This window comes from Saccopteryx bilineata, chromosome 1 (genome assembly GCF_036850765.1).
Source record: "Saccopteryx bilineata isolate mSacBil1 chromosome 1, mSacBil1_pri_phased_curated, whole genome shotgun sequence".
NCBI lineage: Eukaryota > Metazoa > Chordata > Mammalia > Chiroptera > Emballonuridae > Saccopteryx > Saccopteryx bilineata.
The window spans coordinates 242,257,470-242,282,515 of record NC_089490.1 but is presented as its reverse complement, the minus strand read 5'-3'; the positions used below and the strand labels follow the sequence as shown (position 1 = coordinate 242,282,515).

Sequence of the window (25,046 nt, the reverse complement as noted above, 5' to 3'; positions counted from 1 at the left end):
CTAACCTCTTGTTTATGTGAGTCCCTTCCTCCCTGCCAGTTTCTTCATCTAATCCCTGATCACCATCTCATCGTTTAAAGTGATTCTTTTTTTTTTTTTTTTTGTATTTTTCTGAAGTTGGAAACGGGGAGGCAGTCAGACAGACTCCCGCATGCACTCGACTGGGATCCACCCGGCATGCCCATCTGGGGCGATGCTCTGTTGCATCCAGAGCCATTCTAGTGCCTGAGGCAGAGGTCACAGAGCCATCCCCAGCGCCCGGGCCAACTTTGCTCCAGTGGAGCCTTGGCTGCGGGAGGGGAAGAGAGAGACAGAGAGGAAGGAGAGGGGGAGGGGTGGAGAAGCAGATGGGCGCTTCTCCTGTGTCCCCTGGCTGGGAATCAAACCCGGGACTCCTGCACGCCAGGCCGACGCTTTACCACTGAGTCAACCAGCCAGGGCCTAAAGTGATTCTTAAAAAAAAAATGTTGCTCAGAACTTTCCTTGTACCTGATTGTAATAAGCTGTCCAAAGTTCAGCTCCAAGTTGTTCACCTGCGCAATGAAAATGGCAGCCAGAGCCTCATAAAGGGCGGTGCCATCCATGTTAATGGTGGCCCCTACTGGGAGAACGAATCTGGTGACGCGCTTGTCCACACCGTTGTTCTGCTCCAGGCACTTGAAGGTGATGGGCAGCGTGGCGGAGCTGAGAACAGTAACACAGGGCATGTCAGCTGACCGTTCTGGGTGCCCAGTATGCCTGTGTGTGTGGTACTGTGGGCAGAAAGTTCGTTCCTGTTAAAAGGAACGGAGTCAGCACTTCTGTAAGTAGGGAAGCGTGGTTAGGAACAGAGTAGATCCCCTCCCTGGGTCATTCGGGAACTCCTGCTTCTGGTTCCCCTGTGAGGCATCATGTGCCATTATTTCCACATCACAACAGCCTCTGCCCCTCAGGCAATCAATATTAACTGGAAGAGGGAAATTCCAGTGGAAAGGAAAGGAGAGTGAATTTCCATTTTGTGCCCCAAAAGGGTATCTAGCCAGCCATTCCTTGAATTTCAAACAAATCTGATGAGCACTGGAAGCAAAAAATTCAATGCATACGCCTAGTAATTTCAATCGCCCCTCCCCCACAATGTCTCCCTCTACCCTGAACTTGAGGGTCCTGGTTCCAAGTGAAGTTTGAGACTTTTCTGAGAGATGTGGGCCGCATATACACATACCTGGAGGAGGTCCCTAGAGCGGTGATGAGTGCTTGCAGCATCCCTCCGATAAAAACCCAAGGGTTCTTCCGTGTTGCCAGGAAGTAGAGGAGGGGCAGGACAATTAAGGCGTGGATGAGTAAGCCCACAATGACTGTCACGGTGTACATGGCAAGCTGGCCCCCAATCACGCCCAAGTCTTCCATCTCCATAATCTTCCCTGCAATCAGGAAGAGGATGCCCAGAGGGGCGTACCTATGTGGAGGCAAGGCGGGCACAGTTGGAAGTCAGATCTCCAACAAACTATTCTACAGAAGTTATCAAGTGATGAGAAAAAGTGAAACAACTGATTTCCCAACTTTTCTGCCCAAGATACTGTTTGGTCTTGTAGAAACTGTGAACTTTTTTCTTTTTTTTAAAATACAAATTTAAATATACTGTTCACAAAAATTAGAGGATGTTTCTAAATGAATATGAAGCGATAAAAAAAGCATTTGATTTCTTTTTTATTAAACAAGGACATCAGAAAATCAAATGACAAATCAAAGAAAGTTATTGATTATGCAAATGAGATGCAAAACCAACTTGTATTTCATTGATGAAAGTGCACTAGACAAAAGGCTGAAAGTCCTGGAGTATCCGCACGTTCCCTGGTCCCCTAATTTTTGTGAACAGTGTATAAGTACTGCAGAATTAGGCTTTCTTCTCACTCAAAATATCTCTAGGTCACATTTGTTTTTTCCTAAACCTGTGGAAAAAGGCAAGTGCAGAGGTTTTGTTACCCACTTCTTTTTCCCTGAGGTAAGTCTACTACACTTGGGTCACTTTTCTGGTTCTCAGAGGCAACCATGCCCCTGCTTCCTGCTCCCTTGTTACATGCTCTCAACGCCAGCATCCACTGAGACAACATCCAGACTTTCGGAAACATGTTGCACATCAGGGCCTGCTCCCTAAGTTAAAGCGAGAGGCACACAGCACCATCTTAGTGTTTTAGATTTGCAGTCAACTCTCTCATCGAAGGACTGCAATTATTATTTTTTCCCATGTTACACATGACTTACAATGTTACTTCATATTAGTCTTCGAGTCAACTCTTATAAATTTCTCCCAAGAGGCAATGCTATGGTGCAAATGGGAAACTGGCACCGTTTACTATAAATAGAAGGCCATCATAAAATAAATTCAGATCTATTAAAATTAATAATGTGTGTGTACATACTACCACAATCAGGTTACAGGTGTTTTATTAAGTAATTATTACCCACAGGCTGTTACTGCCGTTTGTGATCTTCCGCTGGTAGACTCGGCAAGAATGGACAACTGAAACACAAAATGGCTTATACCTTTTGAAACCTGGTTACTTAAAGGTCCTGCCCAACACACAATTGCCTCCATCTGATCTGTGCAGTAAACTACAAGCAAACTCACATTACCAAAAACCAGAGAGGCCATTACCCTTAAGAAAGGGTCTGCTGGGAACCGTGGATGACTTATTTCAAATAGAAAAATACAATGCTCCTTTTAAAAGTCCTTTAAAAACACAGGCCAGGAAATTATGAGTACCTGTTTGCAGAAATGTAATAACTCAATGTTGAATGTACAGGAAAAATATACAGCGAGAAATGTGACATATGAGGTTCATTCACCAGCTTTGAATGGGCTTCTTTCATGAAAGAGGTGAAAGGTGCAGGCATTTTAATAATATGAGATAAATGTCCACTTTCAGCCCTGCCAGGATTTCAAAGAAGGGCCCCGCGGATTTCATCCGGGGATCCCACGGAGACCACATTCTGATCTGTCTTTGTGCCCAAGTTTTTACATTCGTCTTGCACAAACTTCTGAAAAGTGAATTTCTCTGGGCTTTGGTGGCAATGAGGACAAAGAATATTTTTAATCATGTTGGGGAGCATTTTTCCTAGAAACAGATGACTTCCTGTCTCAGGTGCCAAGAAGGAGTCTGGATTTAAAAATAAAGGCTAAACCAATGGAAGGCTTCTCTCTGTGCCGGAGAAAATGTACTTTCCAAGGTCAAGGTTCCCCTTTGGAGTTAGTCTTTTCCTTTGTCTCCTGCTTGCAGCTTCATCTGAAGGAAGTCCGTTATAAAGTGTGGCTCGGCGTTCCACGCCACCGCCCATGAGTACTTCAGGTGTGCGCGGAAACACATTCGATTTCTTTGTTAGGGCTCAAACAGAGGAGGGGGAGCTCAGTTCTCCTGGTGGTGTAGGGCCCTTACACTGGTTTCTCCTGCTCCTGGAAATGCCCTTCTGCTGGTGCTTTGCATGGTTAGCTTCTCCCGGTCATTCAGGTCTTAGCAAAAAATGTCACCCCCTCAGAGGTCTTTCCAAGGAAAATTTTATGCTTCCTCCCCAGTCACTTTTTTTCTATCACCTCACATCACATAAAATAAAACCTGCTTATTTTATTTTATTTTTTCATAGCACCTGTGACTAAAGCATATAGTTGATTTATTTGTTTATCTCTGTCTTCCTTAAAAAAAATGTAAACTCCAGGACATTCCTGCATCTCTTCTTCATTGCCTTATCTGTAGTATCTGGCATTACATGCTTGGTGTACAGTAGACACTCCATAAATAGGCTTTAAATGGATAACTGGATAGATAGAAAATGGGGGGAAGAGGAATGGGATCCCACTGGCACTGAGGTAAAGGAGTTGACACCTTTCAAGAACAAGGAAGCACATTTATTAAGAGGGGTTTGCAGCTATGTTACCAACCACTACAAGCCCAGGAAGTCTTTGGTTTTCTTGTGCTTACTGGAATGGGATCATTGCCATTGGCCCTTCTGCCAGGTGGCATCGTCCTGAGGGCAGAATACATGTTGATGGCAATAAGTGTGGTGAACACAGCATATACAGCAAATGGAAATACATACCACATTATCACTGCTACCAATCTCATGATGGCTTCATTGAGACAATCAAAGAACTCCTTCAGGGCTCGTCCCTGCTCTTTCATCTTTCCAATCACAAAACCAAAGCACATGGAGAAGACGACGAGTCCCAGGGCGTTGACCCCATTCACAGACCCTGGAACCGGGACCATCTCCTCTGTGACACTTAAAATGGCTGCTGTGGCCTCTGACACGTTGTTTATCACGGCAGCCATGAGTGTTTCGTTAGACTGGACAGGGACTTTAATGCTTCTCTTCTCATAGTTGGTTTTAAACTTAAAAACAAAAGGTGCAACAGGCATTAAAGAGAATATTTTTTTCTTCTTTGCACTTTTCTGTTGTCCAAATTTTCTATGATATACATTACTCTGCATTCAAATAATAGTGTTAGAGAAAGTACCTACCTATCTACCTATCATCTATCTAACTGTGACAAACCCCTACTCCTACTTCCTCAGCATGAATGCACACACACACTCATATATATAACAAATCATAATAGGAAAGCCAAATCTGGTTGAAAATGTTTGACTAAACACACACATGTGTTTTTGCTTTGTTCTGAAACCCTAATAAAATGAGTATAATGGGCTTTTAAAAAACCATAAATCCAAATATTCACAATAGTCCCTTTACTCTCAGTGGGATTGTGCTATGGGATTATGGACAAATCAACCAACATCCTTGTGCTCATATTCTGCAGCTGTGAAACAGGGACAACTGTGCTGGTTCCACCTCGCAGGGTTGCTGTGACGATCAAGTTAAACAGAATGTGTGAGAACATCTTGTAAATGTTAAAGTACTATACCAATGTTGGCTAATCGTGCCTAATCACAAAGTCCTTCAGGGATTAGATTTAGAGATTTCAGTGGATATTAAAAATTTTAAATCTCCAAACAACAGTCTTTAAGGCATTCCAGATAGTATCCATTCTTAAGAATAGGTGCTTGATTAGTAGTTGATCAAGAGATGACAACCCACTTCTGACATTTCAGAATGGCATTTCTGTTCTTATTCAAGAGACACTCTTTCCCCCATATATTCTACATAGCTGTCCCAGACAGGAGATGCTGAGTATATTACTGAGGCCAGATAAAACAATTCAACCCATCCCTCTATGATTTTAATGTGAGCAGAGTTCTTGGCCTTCATGTTGACAGTAGTAAAGCCTCAGAGAGAGCAATAATATACAAATATTAACTGAAGCTGGAGTGTAGGGGAAGAAAGACCAGCTGTATACAACATGCTGGGCCATTTTTTTACTGAGAATAAACGGGAGACTTTCTTGTCCAATGGGAAACCACTATTCCCAAACAAGGACCTGGCCAGCTATCAATACTGTGGGTATATCCCTCAACAATCAGTGATACTGTTGGTAATTTCATGTAACAAAGAAACTGGCCTGTTGTTGTCTTCTATTCCAGTCAGCTCTCAAATCTCTATTCCATTGGAGCGTTTTTGCATTTTATGGGTCGTCTAGGGTAGATCTCCAATCCTGGTTAGCCTTTCCTATGCCTCCAATTATTTCCCCTTAGACACAGTTTGTAACCTATACAGAAATTGCAGCCTCATGTGATTTCTGGTCTAAGACAAATAAATCTGGGAAGACATATTTGCTTCCCCTTCAAAATGCAACCGAAAACCAAATACAAGAAATCTGCACGGGTCAGTACATTCCCCAGCACAGCTAGAAATCAGCATTTTTGATATCATCTGGTGCCAGTTGACCTACTAGCATAGCCAGCCCCATAGAGCTGGGGTTGGCTGGTCAGATTAAAAAGGGTTTATTCTTATGGTTACATTTGATTTTGAATTAAAAAGTTAGATTTTGGCCTCTTAGGCTCTCTCCTCTCTCTTTTAAAGAAAGGGTTCTGTTAGAATGTTGCAGTAAGTGCATACTTCAGTGCCTATTAAAAATAGTCAATAAAATTTTTAAAAAGGGGATAAAACAAAGGGTGGCTTATATGTGTAAACCTTGGTTCTTCACGAGGTCGGGTCTGTTTTGTTTGCTTTACGGAAACTAAGCAGAAAGGTTAGGGGAGTACAATGAGGGTGAAGTGATACCATCTGGAAAAATGTTTGGGGAACTATTATTGAACCCAGAAAGTCTAATTATTTCTCTTTTAATATCTGGGAAACAAAGGTTTTTTATTCAAGTGAGGTTAGAATAAAATTTACCAATTTTTTTTTTTTGTATTTTTCTGAAGTGAGAAGCAGGAAGGCACTCAGATAGACTCCTGCATGCGCCCAACCGGGATCCACCCGGCATGCCCACTAGGGGGCAATGCTCTGCCCATCTGGGGCATTGCTCCATTGCAACCTGAGCCATTCTAGTGCCTAAGGCGAAGGCCATGGAGCCATCCTCAGCGCCCGGGCGAACTTTGCTCCAGTGGAGCCTTGGCTGCAGGAGGGGAAGAGAGAGACAGAGAGGAAGGAGAGGGGGAGGGGTGGAGAAGCAGATGGGCGCTTCTCCTGTGTGCCCTGCCTGGGAATTGAACCCGGGACTTCCACATGCCAGGTTGACACTCTATTACTGAGCAAATTGCCCAGGGCCTGAAATTAACCAATTTTATCCCCTAATAGTAAAATATGTTTGTACCCAAAATACAGAGAGCTAAGAGTTGCTTTGATAGAGGTGGCTAAAAGGAACCGGGTGGCATGACAGCCTCCAGGTAGGTGTCTCATCACCTTGGTCACCGCTTTCTAGGAAGCAGATTGATGCAGATGAAAGGTGATAGACTCTGGAGTCAATACAATGGATTGGAATCTGGGTCTGACATTTACTGCTTGTGAGAGCGTGGGCCTGTTGTATGTATCCACCCTCTGAGTTATCACAGAAGAGTTAACTGCCTCATCAATGAAACAAAGACAATGATATCCATCATACTTATGTGAGGAGTAAATATAACAGTGGTTGGCACAGAGCTGGCATCCAAGACATGAAGCTGCCATTTCTTTCTGATATAGTTACTCTTTTAGAATCCATAAGCCCTTAGTAGACTTTTAAAAAACACTTCATTGATTTTTAAAAAAATCAAACCCAGAAACAGAATAATCTCCCTAATCTTTAAAGCAGCTTGTAAGTGTATTTTAAATTGGAGGCTTTTGTGTGTGGAATGTGAGGATGGAAAGAGGAGGAAGTCTTTTGACTAGCTTTCTTAAAAACAGAAATTCAATAAGCAATGAGTATGTAAGATATGCAGTATTTGGCAGCTAATAAGCCTTCAGTATAAGGTAAGACCTACTTTTGCCTTTTAAATTCATCAGAAAACCTGAGTAGTTTCCAACCTGGTGGAGACGTGTTTCTTATTGCAGAGAAATGGGAAGAATAAAATAAAATAAGAGGCTCTCACTCTGTTGGTATGCCAGAGAGGATTTACTAGGGAAAATTAGTAGCTGTAGAGCATTTACCTGTTTAAAGCAGGCTTCCACCAGATTTGGAGGGAACATATTCCTGCAAAGAAAATAAGTCACTTGAAAAATTTCCTAAATACTGTTATCCCCTTAAATATTTTCTCATTGTGCCTAAGGTTAAGATTGAACTAAGCAGCAAATAGAAAGAGAGAAAGATTTTGGTGGATTTTATGACTTAAAATGGGACATATGGTCATCCCTAAGTGAGCCCATGTAGTTCATATTTTTCAGGGAAGTCCTTAATTCAACTCATCTGTTCTCCTGTCAGACAATGAGATTCTTTGTTCAGCCATTTTATCATTAAACTCCTGCTCCTTGGAAGAATCAAGGTGAGAATGGAAATGCCTTTTGTCAAAAGCATTCTGGTTAATTGTGGTATTACTCAATAATGACCATTTTGGTGTTGTGCCATGTGTCTAGGGACCAAATATTCTGAATTGAAAGTCATGGTGATACTGTGGAATTTTGTTCTCTGAAAAATCCTCCTAAAGGTCCCTTGGGGGATGGGAATTGACACTGTATTGCTGGAGCTTCTGAGGCTCTTCTGTTGACTAATGAGAAGAAAGATGACAAGTTTGACCTTGAGGTCCATGTGGCAAGATTTGTTACTTCCTCAGAGCAGCATTTGAGTTTAGGGCAGGGAGAGGATAAGGAGCAACACTCTCACTGGGGAGTCTCTAACCAGATGTGTGACCTTGGCCAAGCCATGGCACCCATTTAGGTCTCAGTTGTTTCATCTATTAAAGAGGAAATTAGATTAAACTACTATGAGAGCTCTAAGATCGAAGACTGTGGGAGAAGGAGACATGACCTAGCAGTTGTAGAGCCCAAAATTGTAGCAGTTGTATGTTGGTAAAGTCATATTTTAAGGTTAGAAATTCTTGTCCCTTTCTTTTTACTGCCTAGACCATCCATTTTCTTTTCCTTCACATCTGCGTTCACTGGGTCTATTTCTATAAATCTTGATAGGAACATTGAGTTCAGGAGATTCCAGGATAAATGCTTAAGCCAAGTGATTGGGTAGGGACAGGTTAGATATTTGCCATTGGGGCAAGGAAGGGCAGAAACCCATGGTGCTCTGATGGGTCCAGCAGATTGGGAATGACAAATTTCAATTCTTCAAACAAGGAATAGAAATTATACAGAAAGAGAATATAATAAAATACTTCTAATTCAAACTAGCTGAGGATAAATAAAGTTTTGAAAGAATGGTGAAAAACCTTCATTAACTATATAAACTAAATAAAAATATTGTTATTGGGTAACAACTTGATATGAAATTTTATAGGGTAGCTTGTTGCCTTCAGATCATTGAGATCAACTCCCTGAAAAAGACTTTCAAGAAGAAGCTCTGTGGGGCTGGGTCATACTCACGTATAGACGATACCAATTCACCCATGATAGGAATTGAGAGATGCAGTCAATGAAACCCTTTGTTCCCTAGCTCTCTCTCTTGAATATGCCTGCCACAGACCTGCTCGTTGAGGTGGCACATGAAATCAAGTCCCTAGGAGCAGTTTCAGATAACCATGAGGATCCCTCTAGGGTTGGTATCTGAGATTGGCAAACCAGTCACTTTGCATGTAGGTTGTAAGGAAGAGAGGAAAGGCCTAAGTCTGGAGATAACAGGCTAGGTGGGGCTACACATTAGGCAGGGAATGCTAAGCAGGCAGGGAATCTAGAGGCCTGTGCTGGGGTATCTTCCATTCACCCTTCTAGATCCACTCTCCATGCTGCTCTGTGTGCTGGGAGGCTGACCCCGCGGACTGAAGCACGTGGGTTCTTTTGCCTTATGGCTGCCTGTTGGTTTTGTCTAGTGGAATGCTCTGAGAGGTCACAGGGTAAGAGAGAGATGGATGTTCATATTCTCCCAGCTCTCTCTCTGACAGGTTGGGCAGCAGCTCCTTCCCTCCAGACTAGAGCTGTCGCTCCTCTTCTGAGGGCCTTCCCCCAAGGCACAGCTTTCCCTGAGTTCCAGCAATAGCTCATACCTTTACCTCTCAGAGTTAGGGGTGGTCACAAAACAGCTTCTTATTGTTAGTTCCCTGGAGCCTCACCATCCTTTATAGGTTCCCTTAATCCTGCTTGCACGGTTGCAAGCCCTTCTCAATGATCCTTTTGAAAATACAACATGCTTCCTGCCAGGACCTGATGGATGCAAGGGTAGAGACAGCAAGCAGGGAGCTTCCAGGACCCAACTTGGGTTTATGTCATAATTCTGTGTAGGGACCTACTCTATCATCAAGTCTGTTTCAATATTAGATAAGACTCAATTATAATCAGCACATGGTTTGTACATAAAACAATGCTAAAGAAGCTGTTCTTCAATCTCTTATTACTTATCTGCTAACTCCTTTCTTTATAAATAGTACAAAAAAAATCTTGAAACAGGTAGACCAGATGATCTCTAAAGTCCCTTTAGGAAGGAAACTGCTGTGTGTAACAGATGATGACACAGATCACAAGTTCTAAATTAGAAGAGTAGAATAAACAGGCTACACTTGAATAAAAACTAGCCTTAAGGAGCAAGATTTGAGAAGAGTAAGTTAAGAATTATTAATATTCTAAGGTGAGTTGTATAGTTGAGAGGAGAAGTGAGTGATCAAATTCTGAATCCAAAAAGCAGGGCTCTCAAAATCCACCTATGGCCACTCCTTGCTCTTCGTGCCTCTTTCACATAAGATCAAACACTGGATCCTTACTGCAGTTTCTGTTAGAAAGAAGTGGAGCTGTGACCTTCATGTTAAGCCTAGCAAGGCTGGTTCAGTTGGACACCACTTTTAGGGTGTGATTAGCTTCCTGAAATAAGAAGGGTTGGGTGGTCACAATGTACCCAAAAGGATGCGCTTGCAAGGACATACCTGATCAAATCCAGGAAGGCATCTGCAGTTGCCACTTGTACAATTTTGCCTTCTCTGTACATGTTTTCCTTTGTGCCCTTCCCAGGGTGGATGATGATGACAATGATTATGCCAATCAGCACGGCAATGATGGTTGTAGTCATGTAATAGACTACCGCTCGCATTCCCATCTTCCCTGACGCCTTACTATCTAGGGCCGCCATTCCTGGTGAAGGCAAACAGAAGGAGGTTTTCGAGAAGTCAGTCTAGGGAATTCTCCAGTGGAATGTAATGGGAACTGTGTGTCCTCCTACACTTCCCTACCCTCATCCCACCTGGCAATGGGATTTCATACAGGTTAGGAGGACTTGGCAGCACCCTGAATCAGGGCATCACACAAGGTGAAGTAAAGAAAAGCTACAGAATGGCTAGGCATCAGCTGTGTCCACAAGCATGTCATCACCTGTTTTTTGCTCCAAGAGTGCATTTCACGTGCTTCTCTAATTATTTGAAAGGGCGGTCAAATTCTTTCCTAGGTTACTACTAGTTGGGGAAACTATGAGTGGTGTGTGTGTGTGTGTGTGTGTGTGTGTGTTTGTGTGCAAATGTAGGTGAAGAAATAGACACTTTAAAAAAATTTCTGGAAGGATAATCTAAGCATATTGTATTTCAAATCCAAGCACTGTGGTGACTCACATAGATTAACTGTCATTAAATTTATTAAAACAGATATGATTTTATATATGAACAGGAGGTTTTTTTTAGTGTTTTTATGTAAAATTTAAGTGATTTCCCCCATCATCTACTGATCTATCTTCAGTTTGCATTTAAAGTAGACATTGCGTTATAAGGCAAAGTTCTCAAATAGCTCCTCTGTTGTTTCATGTCATCTCATTGATCAGAACTTTTTATAAGGTATTTTCTGCATGGGGTTCTCATTTTTGTACCCCGCCTCTCATCACCGTGTTCCACAGGCCTGGAGTACATCTTCCTTCTCACATCAAACATTCTTCTCCTCATTCTCAGGACATTTGCAAAGTTTACCTCAGGCAATATATCCCAGGAGGCAGGACTTCCAAGATTTCCCCAACTGCCTCTGGGGCAGAAAAAATGTAAAGGACACATAAATCTGAAAAGATTATCTATGCTGATACGGTCTCTTCTGTTTCATTAGCTATTTTCTTACTTCCCTCTTTTCCCACTAAAACAGTAAAATCCCATTCTAGGGTAATCTGATTATAATTAATTATACTATTTTACTTTACTACTTAAAATTGTGTTTCTAGAAATATATTAAAAGTTATACTGCATTTCAGTGATCAGTATCAGATTCTAATAGTGGTTTAACGTTTAGTAGTAACCCTGTTCATACCAAAATATTTAGAGTAAGGTAAAGTATTGAAAAAGTATTTTGCTAGATAACTAGAGGGGTTTGCTCAAAAATCTTAATACAATGGTGATGAGTTTATATGGGAATAGAAGTCATGATCTTTATTTTAAAATTTCATTTGAGTTTGAATCATATTGTTTATAATTTTCATAATAAGCACTTGCTTACTACCTGATGTGTTCTCATTTTTAACCATAACCTATAAGGCAGATTAAAAAACAATTAACTCTAAGGTCTTTGTTCATACCAAATAAAATGGAATGGGAACTTGAACCCAGTTCTTACGCGACTAGGTTTAGTGTACTTTCTGCCCTCGAAAAAAACAATTGTAGCTCCCACAGACCAGGAGACCAACTCTGGCTTTCATGTATGAACTTGGCTTCTTCGATCCTTGCCCTAGATTTCTTGAAACCCAGGGGTAAGTATCCATTTGTTGGGATGACACAACTTCAACACTTCACTAAAAATGAACTAATCTGTTTTCTGCATGTCTCATTCCCCATTTTCATTCTCAGGTCTGAATCACATTTCACAATATCTTGGCTTTCTTGTGCTTGAAACAATTTCTTTTAGAACAGGCCCACTGTTTCCCGTCATTGCCTGAGCTTGTCACCACTGAAGCCTGCAATTCTTTGGCCGGCCAGTGGTATGGGCACAATCATCTGGATGTTTCTGCTAGGGCGTACAAGGCAACAACATTTTCTTCCTCTGGGATGCTTCCCCCACTTTCGCCTTCTATTCTGTGGTGCTCTTCCGTTCTCACACCAACTTTTCTCTGAGGCTCCTGCTCACTATTCCCGACTCTACAGCTATTTAGAGAGAGCACTAAGTGGTCAACACAGAGGACCCAAAGAGTCAGAGAAAAGAGTAGGCTTGAATCTCCTTCCCTTCGTCCCTCCCACCAAGGACGCAGGGGTGGGGGAAGTTATCCCAGAATCCACAGGGTGATCAACTCCAGGAACAAAGTTTACAAGTGTTTTGTTTGTTTAATTTTTAAAAATGAAAACCAGTATGAAAGTATTTTCTCTATACTAATACCAAAATAGTTGAAGACAATCATTGAGGCATTCTTTTTAAGTTATGATCTCATAAGAAGACTCAATAGTCAAATGAGAGGTCTCACCAGCCTCTGCATATTGACTTTATTCTTTGGAATGAGAATAAAGCCACAGCTGCTATTGTTTCGGTTAGGCAGGGGTGTGTGTGGGGGGATATCCTCATCAGCCACTTCTTTTTTGTTTTTTGTTTTTGTTTTTTTTTTGTATTTTTCCGAAGCTAGAAACAGGGAGAGACAGTTAGACAGACTCCCGCATGAGCCCGACCGGGATCCACCCGGCAAGCCCACCAGGGGCGATGCTCTGCCCCTCAGGGGCGTCGCTCTGCCGCGACCAGACCCACTCTAGCACCTGGGGCAGAGGCCAAGGAGCCATCCCCAGCGCCCGGGCCATGTTTGCTCCAATGGAGCCTCGGCTGCGGGAGGGGAAGGGAGAGACAGAGAGGAAGGAGCGGGGGAGGGGTGGAGAAGCAGATGGGCGCTTCTCCTGTGTGCCCTGGCTGGGAATCGAACCCGGGACTTCTGCACGCCAGGCCGATGCTCTACCACTGAGCCAACCGGCCAGGGCAGCCACTTCTTTATGTAGGTCTTTCCCCTAATCGCAGGGGGCTGCTGGTCCACCTCTGTTCCGGGCACTCCAGTGCCTTCCTCCCAGCTCCTTCCAACTTTAACCACTCCTCTGTTCTCCGAGACAGGTTTGTAAAACTAGAGGGACCACCAGAAACAAGGCCACACACGGTCATCAGAGCAACAGCAGGACAGATCTGGATAATCTGTCACCCACCAGGCCTTCCTATTGGTAGAAGTGGGAAAACGGAGGAAGAATTGGGAAGACAAGAGCCAGGGTGAGTAGGGTGTCTGCTTTCCTCTCCCTCAGGCACACCAATCACCTCCCTCCCCCAGCCTCCCGAGACTCCGGATAATGCTCTACATCAGAGACTACACACAAATGCCAGTATCTGGGGACAAGAGGAAAGTCCTAAATTGCTTTGTAGAAAAGGGAACTTTTTCAGGAAGTGTCTTAAGTGCTTGGAAAGGGGAAAGTTTGCATTGAGCCAGTGTCACTTGAAAACATATGGAAAAAAGGAGAACTGGGGCAAGGGTGGAGGGGATGGCAGATTACTAGGGAATGTAGGTATTTATACGAGTGTGCTACAACAACTATGCACTCATCTAAACACGTACTGGGCAAACACATTCCAGAGCAAGTCATAAAGATAATGATTTTCCATGGTCATTTTTCTTCATTTGATCTGGGCTTAGCTAAACCAGCCTCATTGAAGACATTCTGACATCTTTATCATGAAAACAATCTGCCATCCCAAAACCTAAAGAAAAACATTATTGTGCAATTGTTGTAAGTATTGTGATCGTTCTTCCAATTACAGTGACATGTTTGTATGGTTATGTTTTGTGTATCTTGAATTGACTTTTGTGCTGGTCCACTAATTCACTCATCAAATCCTACCTCCAACCAATCACATATATTCATCTAATTTCATGACAACTGCATGCTGTAGATTGGTGATACCACTTTATTTATTAAATTTTTTATTTACTGATTGATTTTTAGAGAGAGAACAGAGATAAAGAGAGAAAGGGGTGCAGAGAAGTGGGAAACATCAACTTATAGTTGCTTCTTGCATATGCTTTGACCTGGCAAGTCTGGGGTTTTGAACTGGCAACTTTGGCATTCCAGGTTGACGCTTTATCTACTATGCCAACACAGGTCAGGCTGGCTGGCTGGCTGGCTGGCTGGCTTGCTTGCTTATTTATTTATTTATTTATTTATTTTTGACAGAGAGAGGGACAGACACACAGGAAGGGACAGAGATGAGAAGCATCAATTCTTTGTTGCAACACCTTAGTTGTTCATTGGTTGCCTTCTTATTTTTTAAATAAAACTTTTTCAAATAACTGTTGTTTATTTTTATTAATTTTTTTAGAGCGATGTCAACTTGTTCCACTTATTTATGTAATGATTGGTTGATTCTTGTATGTGCCCTGACTGAGTATTGAACCTACAATCTTGGCATGTTGAGATGATGCTCCAATCAATTGAGCTACTGGGCCAGGGCTGGTGATACCATTTTAAAGATGAAGACACAAGAGGCCAGAGAAGTTAAGTTTTGCTTGCCCAGTTGCGCAGCTAGTATATAGCAGCAGCAGGACTTGAACCCATACTCTCAAGTGCCTTTCCTCTTTTTTTTTTCTTTTCTTTTTTTTTTTTTTTGTGGGCAAGCTAGAAGTCACCTACAGTTCATTTGCTTGTTTTCCATGCTGGCTTTTTAAACTTTCTTGCATTTGAGTTCAATGCTGAGATGAGCCTGATGGCTGGAGAAAAATTCCAGGGAGGAGGTAACTATGGAAAATTTACAGTTACTCAGCATTCTCCACCTTAAGGGGAATTGAGTAGCACTGGTTATCAGAAGGGCTAGCTAGAGAGCCCGATCAATCGGAAAACAGCCCAGAGCCTGCAGTGTGGAGGGCCAATAATACTTGCTGACTATAGGCACACAAATCATTTCTTTTCTTTTTGTATATAAAGTGAGAGGCAGGGAGGCAGAGAGACAGACTCCTGCATGTGTCCTACTGGGATCCACCGGCAAGCCCAGTAGGGGGCGATGCTTTGCCCATCTTGGGGCCACCGCTCAGTGCCTGAGGTGAGGCTATGGAGCCATCCTCAGCATCCAGGGCCAATTTGCTCACACCATTCTAGCCACGGCTGTGAGAGGGGAAGAGAGAGAGATAGGAGGAGGTAGGGGAGGGGAGGAGATGCAGATGGTTGCTTCTCCCGTGTGCCCTGCTAGAATTGAACCCAGGACATCCACATGCTAGGCTGATGCCCTACCACTGAGCCAACAGTTCAGAGCTACAAATCTTGTTTTCCTTTCTTAAAATCAACCCAGCAATAACCAGTCATTAAGAAAGGAATAATCAATCATTTCCTCAGACCTCTCACATGTTCACCGCTGAGTTAAGCACCTAAAAGAGATCAAACAAGATGTTTTCTAGAATATAAAAGATTAAGACTTTGCTTCAAATATCTGGGTATTTTAGGCAGCAGTCACTTTGAAAAGAGGAAAGGAAGAGAGTTTCTTGATGCAAATGGTTAAATATGCATTCACCTCTCTATTTATGAAGTCTTTTGGCAATCAGTTTAGCACAATGAATATATACCAAAAATTTTTTTTGGGGGGGAAGGAGTGTTTCATAATATATATGTGGAACTCTAAGTCTGTATTTTAAATAGAATTTATTTTGGCATAATATTTAGTATAGTTTTTTGGATAAATGAAATCTGTATTCAGCCAAGTATTAAAAAATAATAACACAAATAATGTCAAGTTCCCAAAGCTCAATTATTTGCATGGATTTTATTCCCCCTCTGCTAAAAACCTATGTCCTACACATTAGTGTGTCTCACTGTATTTCCTCTGATGCTTCCTGTCTCTGGTTTTCAAACACACAATCTAATGAAGAAGCCGCATGCTACGAACTGTCTTTCAACTCACCCTCCTGGTGTTCTACTGCTCATCCAGGGCCCTGGGATCAGGCCCAGGAAGAACAGGAAAGGGGGGATGACAACTGCTGATTCAAGAATATTGTTCTGTTTCTGTTTTTACTTCAGTTTAGATGTGCTCCTCCTCCACAGTGGGCTTCTCCCTAACACTCATCCAATGAAAGCCACCTATTCTCAACCCTCCTAGAATTTCAAGATGGGCAGGCTTACATCGAGGATGAGTTCTACATGTACCATATTCCTCTGAATACAGGGTGGTTTTTCTTCTTTAAATAAGAGAGTTAAACTCTAAAAATATCAATACAATATACTTCAAGTTTGCAGATTGAAAAATGAGCTCTTGTGTCCTCAAGCAGCTGTCCGAAGCTGGAACAAGCGCACACACATCCTCGGGAAAGGGATGGGCCAGAAGGGCAACCAGCTCAGAGGAGAGGCAGTAAGGGTGGGCGGTGGGCACGAAACAGAGTTGCTGTATCCCTCTCCCTGGCTGTCTCGTGCTTCTCTTCTCCCTGAAATATCTCTTCTGGACTCCATATAGACTAGATTGTAACAAAACAAAAAAAAATCTACGATTCTGTGGGTTCTGGAACAGAAAGCAGACCTTTAAAAAGGCTAGAAATTGTTGGTAATAAGTGGTTTTCTCTCATCTCAATTTTGAATCACAATAGCAGATTAGAGTGTCTGAACTTAATCTAAAAGGAAATATTCAAACTACTTATGGACAACCTCAGGCATTTTTAAAAGCCATTTTTTCTCCTTCCTTCCTTCCTTCCTTCCTTCCTTCCTTCCTTCCTTCCTTCCTTCCTTCCTTCCTTCCTTCCTTCCTTCCTTCTTTCCTGCCTGCCTTTCTTTTTCTTTTAAAATTATGGCACAGTAATTAAAAGTTCAGGCTCTGAGGTTAGAATACTTGGATCCCACTTCTGGCTCTATTATTATATGACCTCTGTAAGCCTCAGTTTCTCATCTGTAGAATGGGAATAATGAAAGCCTTTCAGAGGGGTTTCATTGGCACAAAGGGACTTTCATACTTAGCCTAGTATTTGGCACATAGTAAGTATTCAAAAAATGCCAGCTGTTACTATTAATTAAACAGATAAATAATAAACAAGCTACTTGTTTATTTTTTTGACCTCTCTAAGCCTCCATTTCCTTCAGACAAGAAGCTGATAATGCCTACATTGTAAGCTTAGGGAAAACTAACATGAGTCTGTACAAACTAGGCCCTTGATAAATGCTAGTTAGGACTGTCACCTGTCTCTTTATTAGAATTGGAGTGCCTGGAGAGCAGAACCAGCTGTGTGATTGACATAGCCTAGAATGGTGCCTGCACAGGAAGGCACCCCCAAAATATTTGATAGTCATTCTTACCACTGTTATTGTTGTGCTGGGTAGAGGCCACATACTCAAACAAAATTTAGATTAGGTTATTGTATGAATTACAAGTTCTAAAGTAGCTTCTGTTGAAAATCCTCTGAAATTCTGACTCACCGGTTTTGATTGCTCTTTCCCCAATTAATCTAAAATAGTGAGGTTCATTCAATCCTGAAGAATGGGAGACAGACGTTGTGGAGAAAGAGTGACCAATCCAGCATCCCTGGACACCTCATTTGCAGAGCTGTGAAGTCATTCCCATCAGGTGTCTGTAGGTTGGTCAGGGGGGCAAGGGGCTAGCACACCTCTGCTCCCACCACCAGGAGCACCTCTCCCTTTCTCCTTGCCTTCTCCCTCTACCACCCCTAAATTATTTTCTCTCTTCTGTTAACATAAGTCACTCTTGCAGATGAGCCTATATGTGTAATTGCTATAGTCCTATCTGTCCACATGTTAACAAAAGAATGAGTGAATAAATAAAAAAATAAACACAGGGAAGGGAATGGAAGAGAGGGGTGGAGTCTATCAAGTGTTTTTGATATAGGTCATGAAATCAACTTAGTTGGTCATGACTAGTAGTTTTATCCATTAAATGAAAGAGAATAGAATATAAAATATTAGAATGTATCACCTGTGGTAAAGGTAAGTATTATTTTATGAAACTTTTTTTTCAGCTCTGTGGCCAGGTCATAATGTAAAATATATTTGTATTTATTTGTAGGTTCTGGTAAACAAACAAACAAACAAACAAACAAAAAAGAAGTTTGCAAACACTGATGTATAACTCATCCAGTTTATAGTAAAGGCTTTAGAAAGAAACCATGAGCTATGGTCTCTCTTTTCTAACATCGTATCTCCTTCTGACCTTGTGCTGCTCACACCTAAGAACTTATTTCATCTTGCTAGTGGAGACCCAGGAAATGAGGGTGCCGATCTCTGGTGTCAGGTAAATTCATATGAACAGCAGCTCTATGAACCTTGTAACAAGGGAAAAAATTTTAGAAAAGGTTTGGTTCCTGGAATTTTGAGCAAAGATAGATTTTGCCATAATCAGTGATTTTTAGTGAGGAAAGTTAAACATCTCCACAAAGTGCTGAGAACAACTTTGTGGAATGCAGTCAATTAAATCACAAGTCTTTGCACACTGGTTTTCACCCCAGCCAAAGTTTCTTCCCAACTGTGGCGGTTTGTAGTATTACAGAACTTGACATTTCACTAGCCTCTCACCACTTCGTTTTGTTTTATCGCATGGGAATGACCTGGAAGTCTTCTTACAAATTTCCTGCTTATGATGGCATGTTATTTGTCAGGCAGATTGATTTTTTTTTCATCTGACCCTTAAAACTTGTCAACAAAAGTTTTTCTTTGAGTTGTAGAGTTCACTAGTAAAGAGAAGGGTGGAAAGCTAAAAGGAAAACGCTCTCTTTCAAAAGACAGTTAAATAAAAACATCAGTAGAGAGACAATAGTCTTCGTGGCAGGAAAGTCACATAAATCGCCTCTTAGTCTCAATTTGGTAGGAGTAAGCAGGCAACCCTTTCCCCTGGCTATTGTCATCCTTTGGAAATGAACTTCCATCCAGGGAGGCAGAGAGGGGAGAGACTTAAGTCCAACTTCAACTGCTGGTACCTCTAATAACAAAGAGCTTCCAGTGCCCTTCTCCTTAACCTCTGGGGTGGAGACGCCTGCTCCTGGGTAACGCCTGCTCCTGGGTAACGGGGCACTGTGGTCTGCTGAGTGCTCAAGCTTCGCTTTTCTCTACACAAGCCTCAGCCGTCCATCAGACCTCATTACAGCCTCACACAGCCCTGTGATGGGTCCAGAAACACGGTCTGCCAGAGGCCCCGCGGCAGGGGCTTCCTCCTGCTCTCAGCGAGCGCTCAGGAAGTTCTCTGAGGGGCCAGCGCGGCAACTCCCTTCTCCCAGGCCCGCAGCTGCCGCACAAGCCCCGCTGAGCGGTGGCTTAGATACCCATTTACCCCTCACATCAGCCCATCCTTTGCTCACGGTATTGGAATGCGCTGCACAATATGCTTTTTTGAAGAGGAACCAGGGAGTAATTCATCTTCTTTATGTGTGTTCAGTAGAGCAAGAGAGAGAGGCGAGCGGCCCCGGGAGGGGCGGGGGAGCGGTGATTAGTAACAGCTGACAGCCCCAGACCAAGACCCTTTCTTTGGTTACCTCATTGTAACAGCCGCGCACAAAGGAATCACTGTCCTCTCGCCAAGATTTAGACACTCAGGACCACGGAAAACAGCAGCTAAGGGTGTGGCTTGGGCAGTGGGAGCAAGGGGCTGATCGGACCAACTCTTGCTACACCTGTGCAGCCTGGCTCTGGAAAGAAACCTCTATGGGGGGGGGGGTGACGCCAACCCTGCGGTGGGCCACCAACCAGCATCCACCAGGAGCAGTGACGTCAAGGGGGACAGTTAGGTGACTTCATTCACAGTAGGAAGAGAGTGCAGAGAGCAGCAAATTGCTTTAATTTAATGGAAGAAAGTTCCTTGAGTGCCAGTGCTCTGACCCTCTCTGCCTTTTCCCACCCAAAGAATCATGATCGACAACCATCCACTGGATGAGTAGTTTGCAATTTCCCAGAGAGCCCTTTTTACTTTGCATTGTGTTACTTGCTATGGAGAAAACTTTCCTGTACTGGGTCCTGAGACACCTGGAGGAAGATGATGATGAAGATAGCATGTGCCCTAGCTGGCAGAATGCTGAATGGACCGAATTCCACCCCTGGGCCACACTTGTTCTAGGTTCATCAAAAGGCGTCTCAAGTTGACTGCAGAACATGACAGACTCACAGGGTGCTCTTTCTCCCCATGGAAGGTCTGTCCCTCACAGAACAAAAAGGAACTGGGCTTCACAGAAACTGAAAGCAACGCATGGACCTTAAAAACCGACGCAGCCTGGTCCGGATCCCCAGAAGAATAGCTGAAGCAGAAGTGTGACTCCAGGCCTTGAAATGGGCTGGGAAGCAGCAGAGGTCCCTGTGGTCCAAGAAAGTATTCACACCGTGCGACCTGGTGTCTGCCCCCATCCCCTAACGCCTTGCCATTGGAAGATTCTGGAACTATAACCCTACTTGACAACTCTGAAATGGACTGAGGTCAAGATTGTTGCTTGAAACTGAAATGAAGATACTTTTAAAAGATGAATTCCATATATAAAAAGGAAACAATTGAGAATAAAATGTGTTCACCTCAGCTATTTTCCCAACTAAATCCAGTATGTAGACTCATATACCATATAAAAGAATACATTAAAAATTTTTTTAAGTCCACATTTTGGCCGGTTGTGAGCATGTGCAAAGTTAAGTCTTTAGGGATAGAGTTGGGGTAGACAAGAGGAGGAAGAGAAGACAGTGGCGATAAGAGAGTTGAGAGAATGGCAGACAGGAGAGAGGAAAGAGAAGGAGAAAGGGGGTCTAAAGAGCAGAGAAGCATGGAATGGAGACGGAGTCCAACAGGTGCTTTTATCTCGGTCAGCATATTTCTTGGGCTGGGGCCAACACAGCCCCTTTCAATTCTGATTAGTTTTCTCAGCATTTAAAAGTTCATCAGTTGTTCTTATCTAATCTGTAAAGGAATAGTCGCACCCACGGAGTGGGAGATTACGCGCTCTGCTACCTGACCCAAACAATAAAGCAGTGTCCCGGCACAGAAGGAAAAGACTGTGGTGAACTCTGGCATGGGTTGGCTTCCCTCATCTCTGCCTTCCTCGTCGTAAGGGAACCTTCTCTTGGTGGATTGGGAAAAGCTGCATTTTTGGCCCTGACAACAGAATTGAGTGATTCCTGATATGCTCCCCCAGCCGCGGCGCAACGCTCAGCTCTTTTCCTTCTACAGCCTGGAGTCGTTTCTGCACATTCTCCTTAAGATTGTAACATTAATGTACACAGTTGCTATGTGAGTCTCATTTTTATTTATTTATTAAAATTTTTTTTAAAAAGTATTGATTTTAAAGAGAGAGGGGAAGAGAGAGAGGAAGAGAGACATTATTTGTTGATCCACCCATTTTATGCATTCATTGGTTGATCCTTGTATGTGTCCTGACTGGGGATTGAACCCGCAACCTTGGCAAATGGGGATAATGCTCTAATCAACTGAGCTACCCAGCCAGGATGAGTCTCAGTTTTGTATTTTGATGTGTTTTTTGTTTGTTTGTTTTTTTCCTGTAAGGGTTATTTAGGAATTCCTGAAAATTCTCCAAAGAAAATTATGGACAGCCATTTACATCTAAGTTCACTTATCCTGAACAGACTTCAGGGATCTAGGAGGGTGTCAAAGGAAGGATGTGGACATGGCATTTAGTGTATTTGAGATGGATGTAGCATGCGTTGGGTTGGTGAAATTATTCTTTAACTTGGAATTTATGAAGAGGGTGGGCAATGGTGTAGCCACCAGTGTTTGAAAAAAACATAACTAACTAGTGGGTGGGTACATTTGAGTAATATTTGGTGTCACAAAATGATGATGATGATGAGAGAAAGAAAAAAAAAGAGGGAGAGAGAGAGAAAGAGAGAGAACATTGCTGCTAAAAAGGAATATGAGATAAAAAAATTTATAAATAAGATAAAGGAAAGAAATTTATAAATAAGATAAAGGAAAGCAGAGTGCAAGACACTGATTTCAAGTGAATGAGCCCAATGGTGGTGGCTACTGCAAAACAAATAATGGAGGGAGGCGGCAAAAGGAACCAAAGTTTTGCAAACATAAAGCTGCCTTTTGGAATATTGATTTTAAGTTAGTCATTAAGAAACAAGATTCAGAAAGACCTCTGGCCTTTACCCTTTCCTGCCTCAGAGATTAAGATGGAAAAACCTGCTCCAGAAAAGAAACCTTAACACACTCATCTCAGCCTAATTGGAATTCAGTATGGTAGAGAGGAGGGTGTCAAGCAGGGACCTGTTACCTAGACACCCTGTGTCTCCTGGTTTCCGAGTGGCCTGGCAAGAATTTTCCTGCCTTGTGTGTTCGCTTCTTCCTCAACTACCTGTCAGTTGTCTGTTCTCATTTCTGAAGTCTAGTACCTGGTTCCCCTACGTTTCTTCTTTGTCTGAAATGTCTTCCATATCCAGTGTTTCCTCACTGCCTTTGGAACTTGCAGGCGTCTATGAATTCGGCACGTGCATGTATTAAAATGTGGTTTCCTCCTGCCAATCTGTCCCTGTTATTTTGATTCTTAGGCCAGCTAGAAGAATTTAGAAGGTGGAAGGAAATAGATTGTTTTTATTGTTATTTATTTTTTTAGCCCTCACAGTGGTAAAGTAGTGAAGTTAAATTAAAGATAACTTGCTTCTTTCAAAAGTGGTTATATTAACTTCTATAAATAAATTTTTTTTCAGTTATTCATGCATCATTTGACTTTTATTAAGGACTTTCTTTCTCAATTCTCTGGCCAAAGACATGATCATCAGGGCCTACGTGTTTCAGTTTGGTAAGTAACACTTAAAAATATATTCTGTGAAACTGCCCTGAAAAAATAAAACTGCATGAAATTACATAACAGCGTGTTTGGAAGAAAAGTGGAAAGAAAGTAGGAAAATGTGTTTGTTTCCCAAATTTCAAACTATTAGGAAATGGTTGTAATTACCTCCATAGTTTGCTTACCTTGAACCCTGGCTCCCTCATTTATTAGCTTGAACTGGTCAAGATATGTAACCTTTCAGCGTCTCAGTAAATGAGGGATAATAACAGTATTTACTTTACAAGGTTGTTCTGAGGGTTAGATTAGTTTAACGTGTGATGCCTCAGAACAATATCTGGCACATTAGCCAAGATGATGGTGATGCTTCCATTTAAAAAAATTTTTTTTTTTTTTTTTTTTTTTTTTTTAGCTCTGAAGAGCTCCTTGGAACACCACTGTCAAATGTGGGAACTAGGTTAGTAAAACTGGATCTTACACTGTTAGGCACTTGCTAAGTGCTTTACCTCATTTAATTCTCCCAACCAACCTTCAAGGGTTTGAGACTAACCATGGTCAGTCCCCATTTATAGATTAAGAAACAGGGAGGTTGCATCACTTGCTCAGAATCACACATCTAGTAACTGGCATTGCTGGCATTTAAACTTAAGCCTTTCCGCCTCCAGAACCCACTGTGTAATCCCAGCACCTCATGCCATGAAGAATCTTCATGAATTAAGTTTTCTTTGCACTGGACTTGCATCCATTGTTGATTTGTGTATGATTCACCTAATGAGGAATTCTCACAAAAATCTGTTAAATTCATATTTGAAAGGGTGCCACATAGCTTACTCAAAAGGGACGGTGCATGTGTTGAACAGTGAAGCAGTAATGGTAAGTGGCTACTGTCCGAGCACAGGGCAGTCTGCACTAGAGTCAGTCTGACATCTCATTGACCTGGAGACTACTCACATGCCAGTGGTCTTCAGAAACTGCTATACTAATCTAACAAAGAAGAAAGCAAACTCAACAATGGATAATTACACACCAGAAGACCTAGGGTAATGCCCAGGACCCTCAGGTCTCTCAGAAGCTGCAGCATCCCCTCCTCACAACCCCTCTGGAGTGTCAATTTCAAACTTTTCCTTGGCCCATCATGATGGCACTCACAATCTCCAAGGCTGGCTCTTCACTGTTGGGCAGCTTTGATTTTTTAAAAAAACTATGCTTAGAAAAACCCATAGCTGGTTCTTTACAACCCTTTCCCCCTAAGATCAAGTTTTGCTTCTGGAAGAACACAACCTTAAGTCTGGTTCACACTCCCCAGAGGGTCCGTGGACTTCTCTTCTCCAGACTAAACACACACCGTTTCTCCAACTCATCCTCATGTCTCATTATTTCCAGATGCTCACCAACCTCTTGACCCTCCCAGTGCTGACCAGTCAGTGTCTCGTGCTCTGGTCCACGCCCTCTTTCCTCAGCCTCACTCCCTGCACGAAAGCCCACCCTCTTCTTCCAGGCACTCTAGACTACTCAGTGCTCCCTGCATGTGCCTCGAGTTTTCCTGGGTCTGCGCCTCTGCTTCGAAGGCTTCCTCTGCCCTCATCCTCATTTCCTACGGAAATCCTATCCCTAGTCCAGCTCCGAAATTCCCACAGCACTTTGTGCATCTTGGCTTCATGGTCTGCCTTGTTTTACAGTCATGTATGTACCTGTCGGGCTCTCTATTTAAATTTCCAACTTTTTGAGGCTAGAGACCAGCAATCTCTTTCTATCTTTCTTCTCCACGCCAGTTAGCATATCGCCTGCTCAAAACAGGAGTCCAATAAATGGGTCTTGGATGGGATTCAACACCCTCGTAGCAGCTACTCTCTGCTTCGTCAGTGTTGCTCCTGAATATTCTCGCAACTAAACAAATTGTTCCTGATGCAGTGTGACCAGCACAGAGTACGGGGAA

The 25,046-nt window shown here is 42.6% G+C and overlaps 1 protein-coding gene across 1 annotated transcript in view; it reads right to left on the bottom strand.

Moving 5' to 3' along the window:
- The window catches only part of SLC1A3 (solute carrier family 1 member 3), a 96,615-nt gene that overhangs the window by 7,981 nt on the left and 63,588 nt on the right, over nucleotides 1-25,046 (bottom strand). Inside the window, exons 4-8 of the mRNA XM_066239889.1 lie at nucleotides 10,365-10,569; nucleotides 7,501-7,543; nucleotides 4,072-4,364; nucleotides 1,202-1,435; nucleotides 490-684 (exon numbers count right to left, since the gene is read on the bottom strand). Of these exons, the coding sequence (XP_066095986.1) occupies nucleotides 490-684; nucleotides 1,202-1,435; nucleotides 4,072-4,364; nucleotides 7,501-7,543; nucleotides 10,365-10,569 (970 nt within the window). The remainder of the gene's footprint in view (nucleotides 1-489; nucleotides 685-1,201; nucleotides 1,436-4,071; nucleotides 4,365-7,500; nucleotides 7,544-10,364; nucleotides 10,570-25,046) is intronic.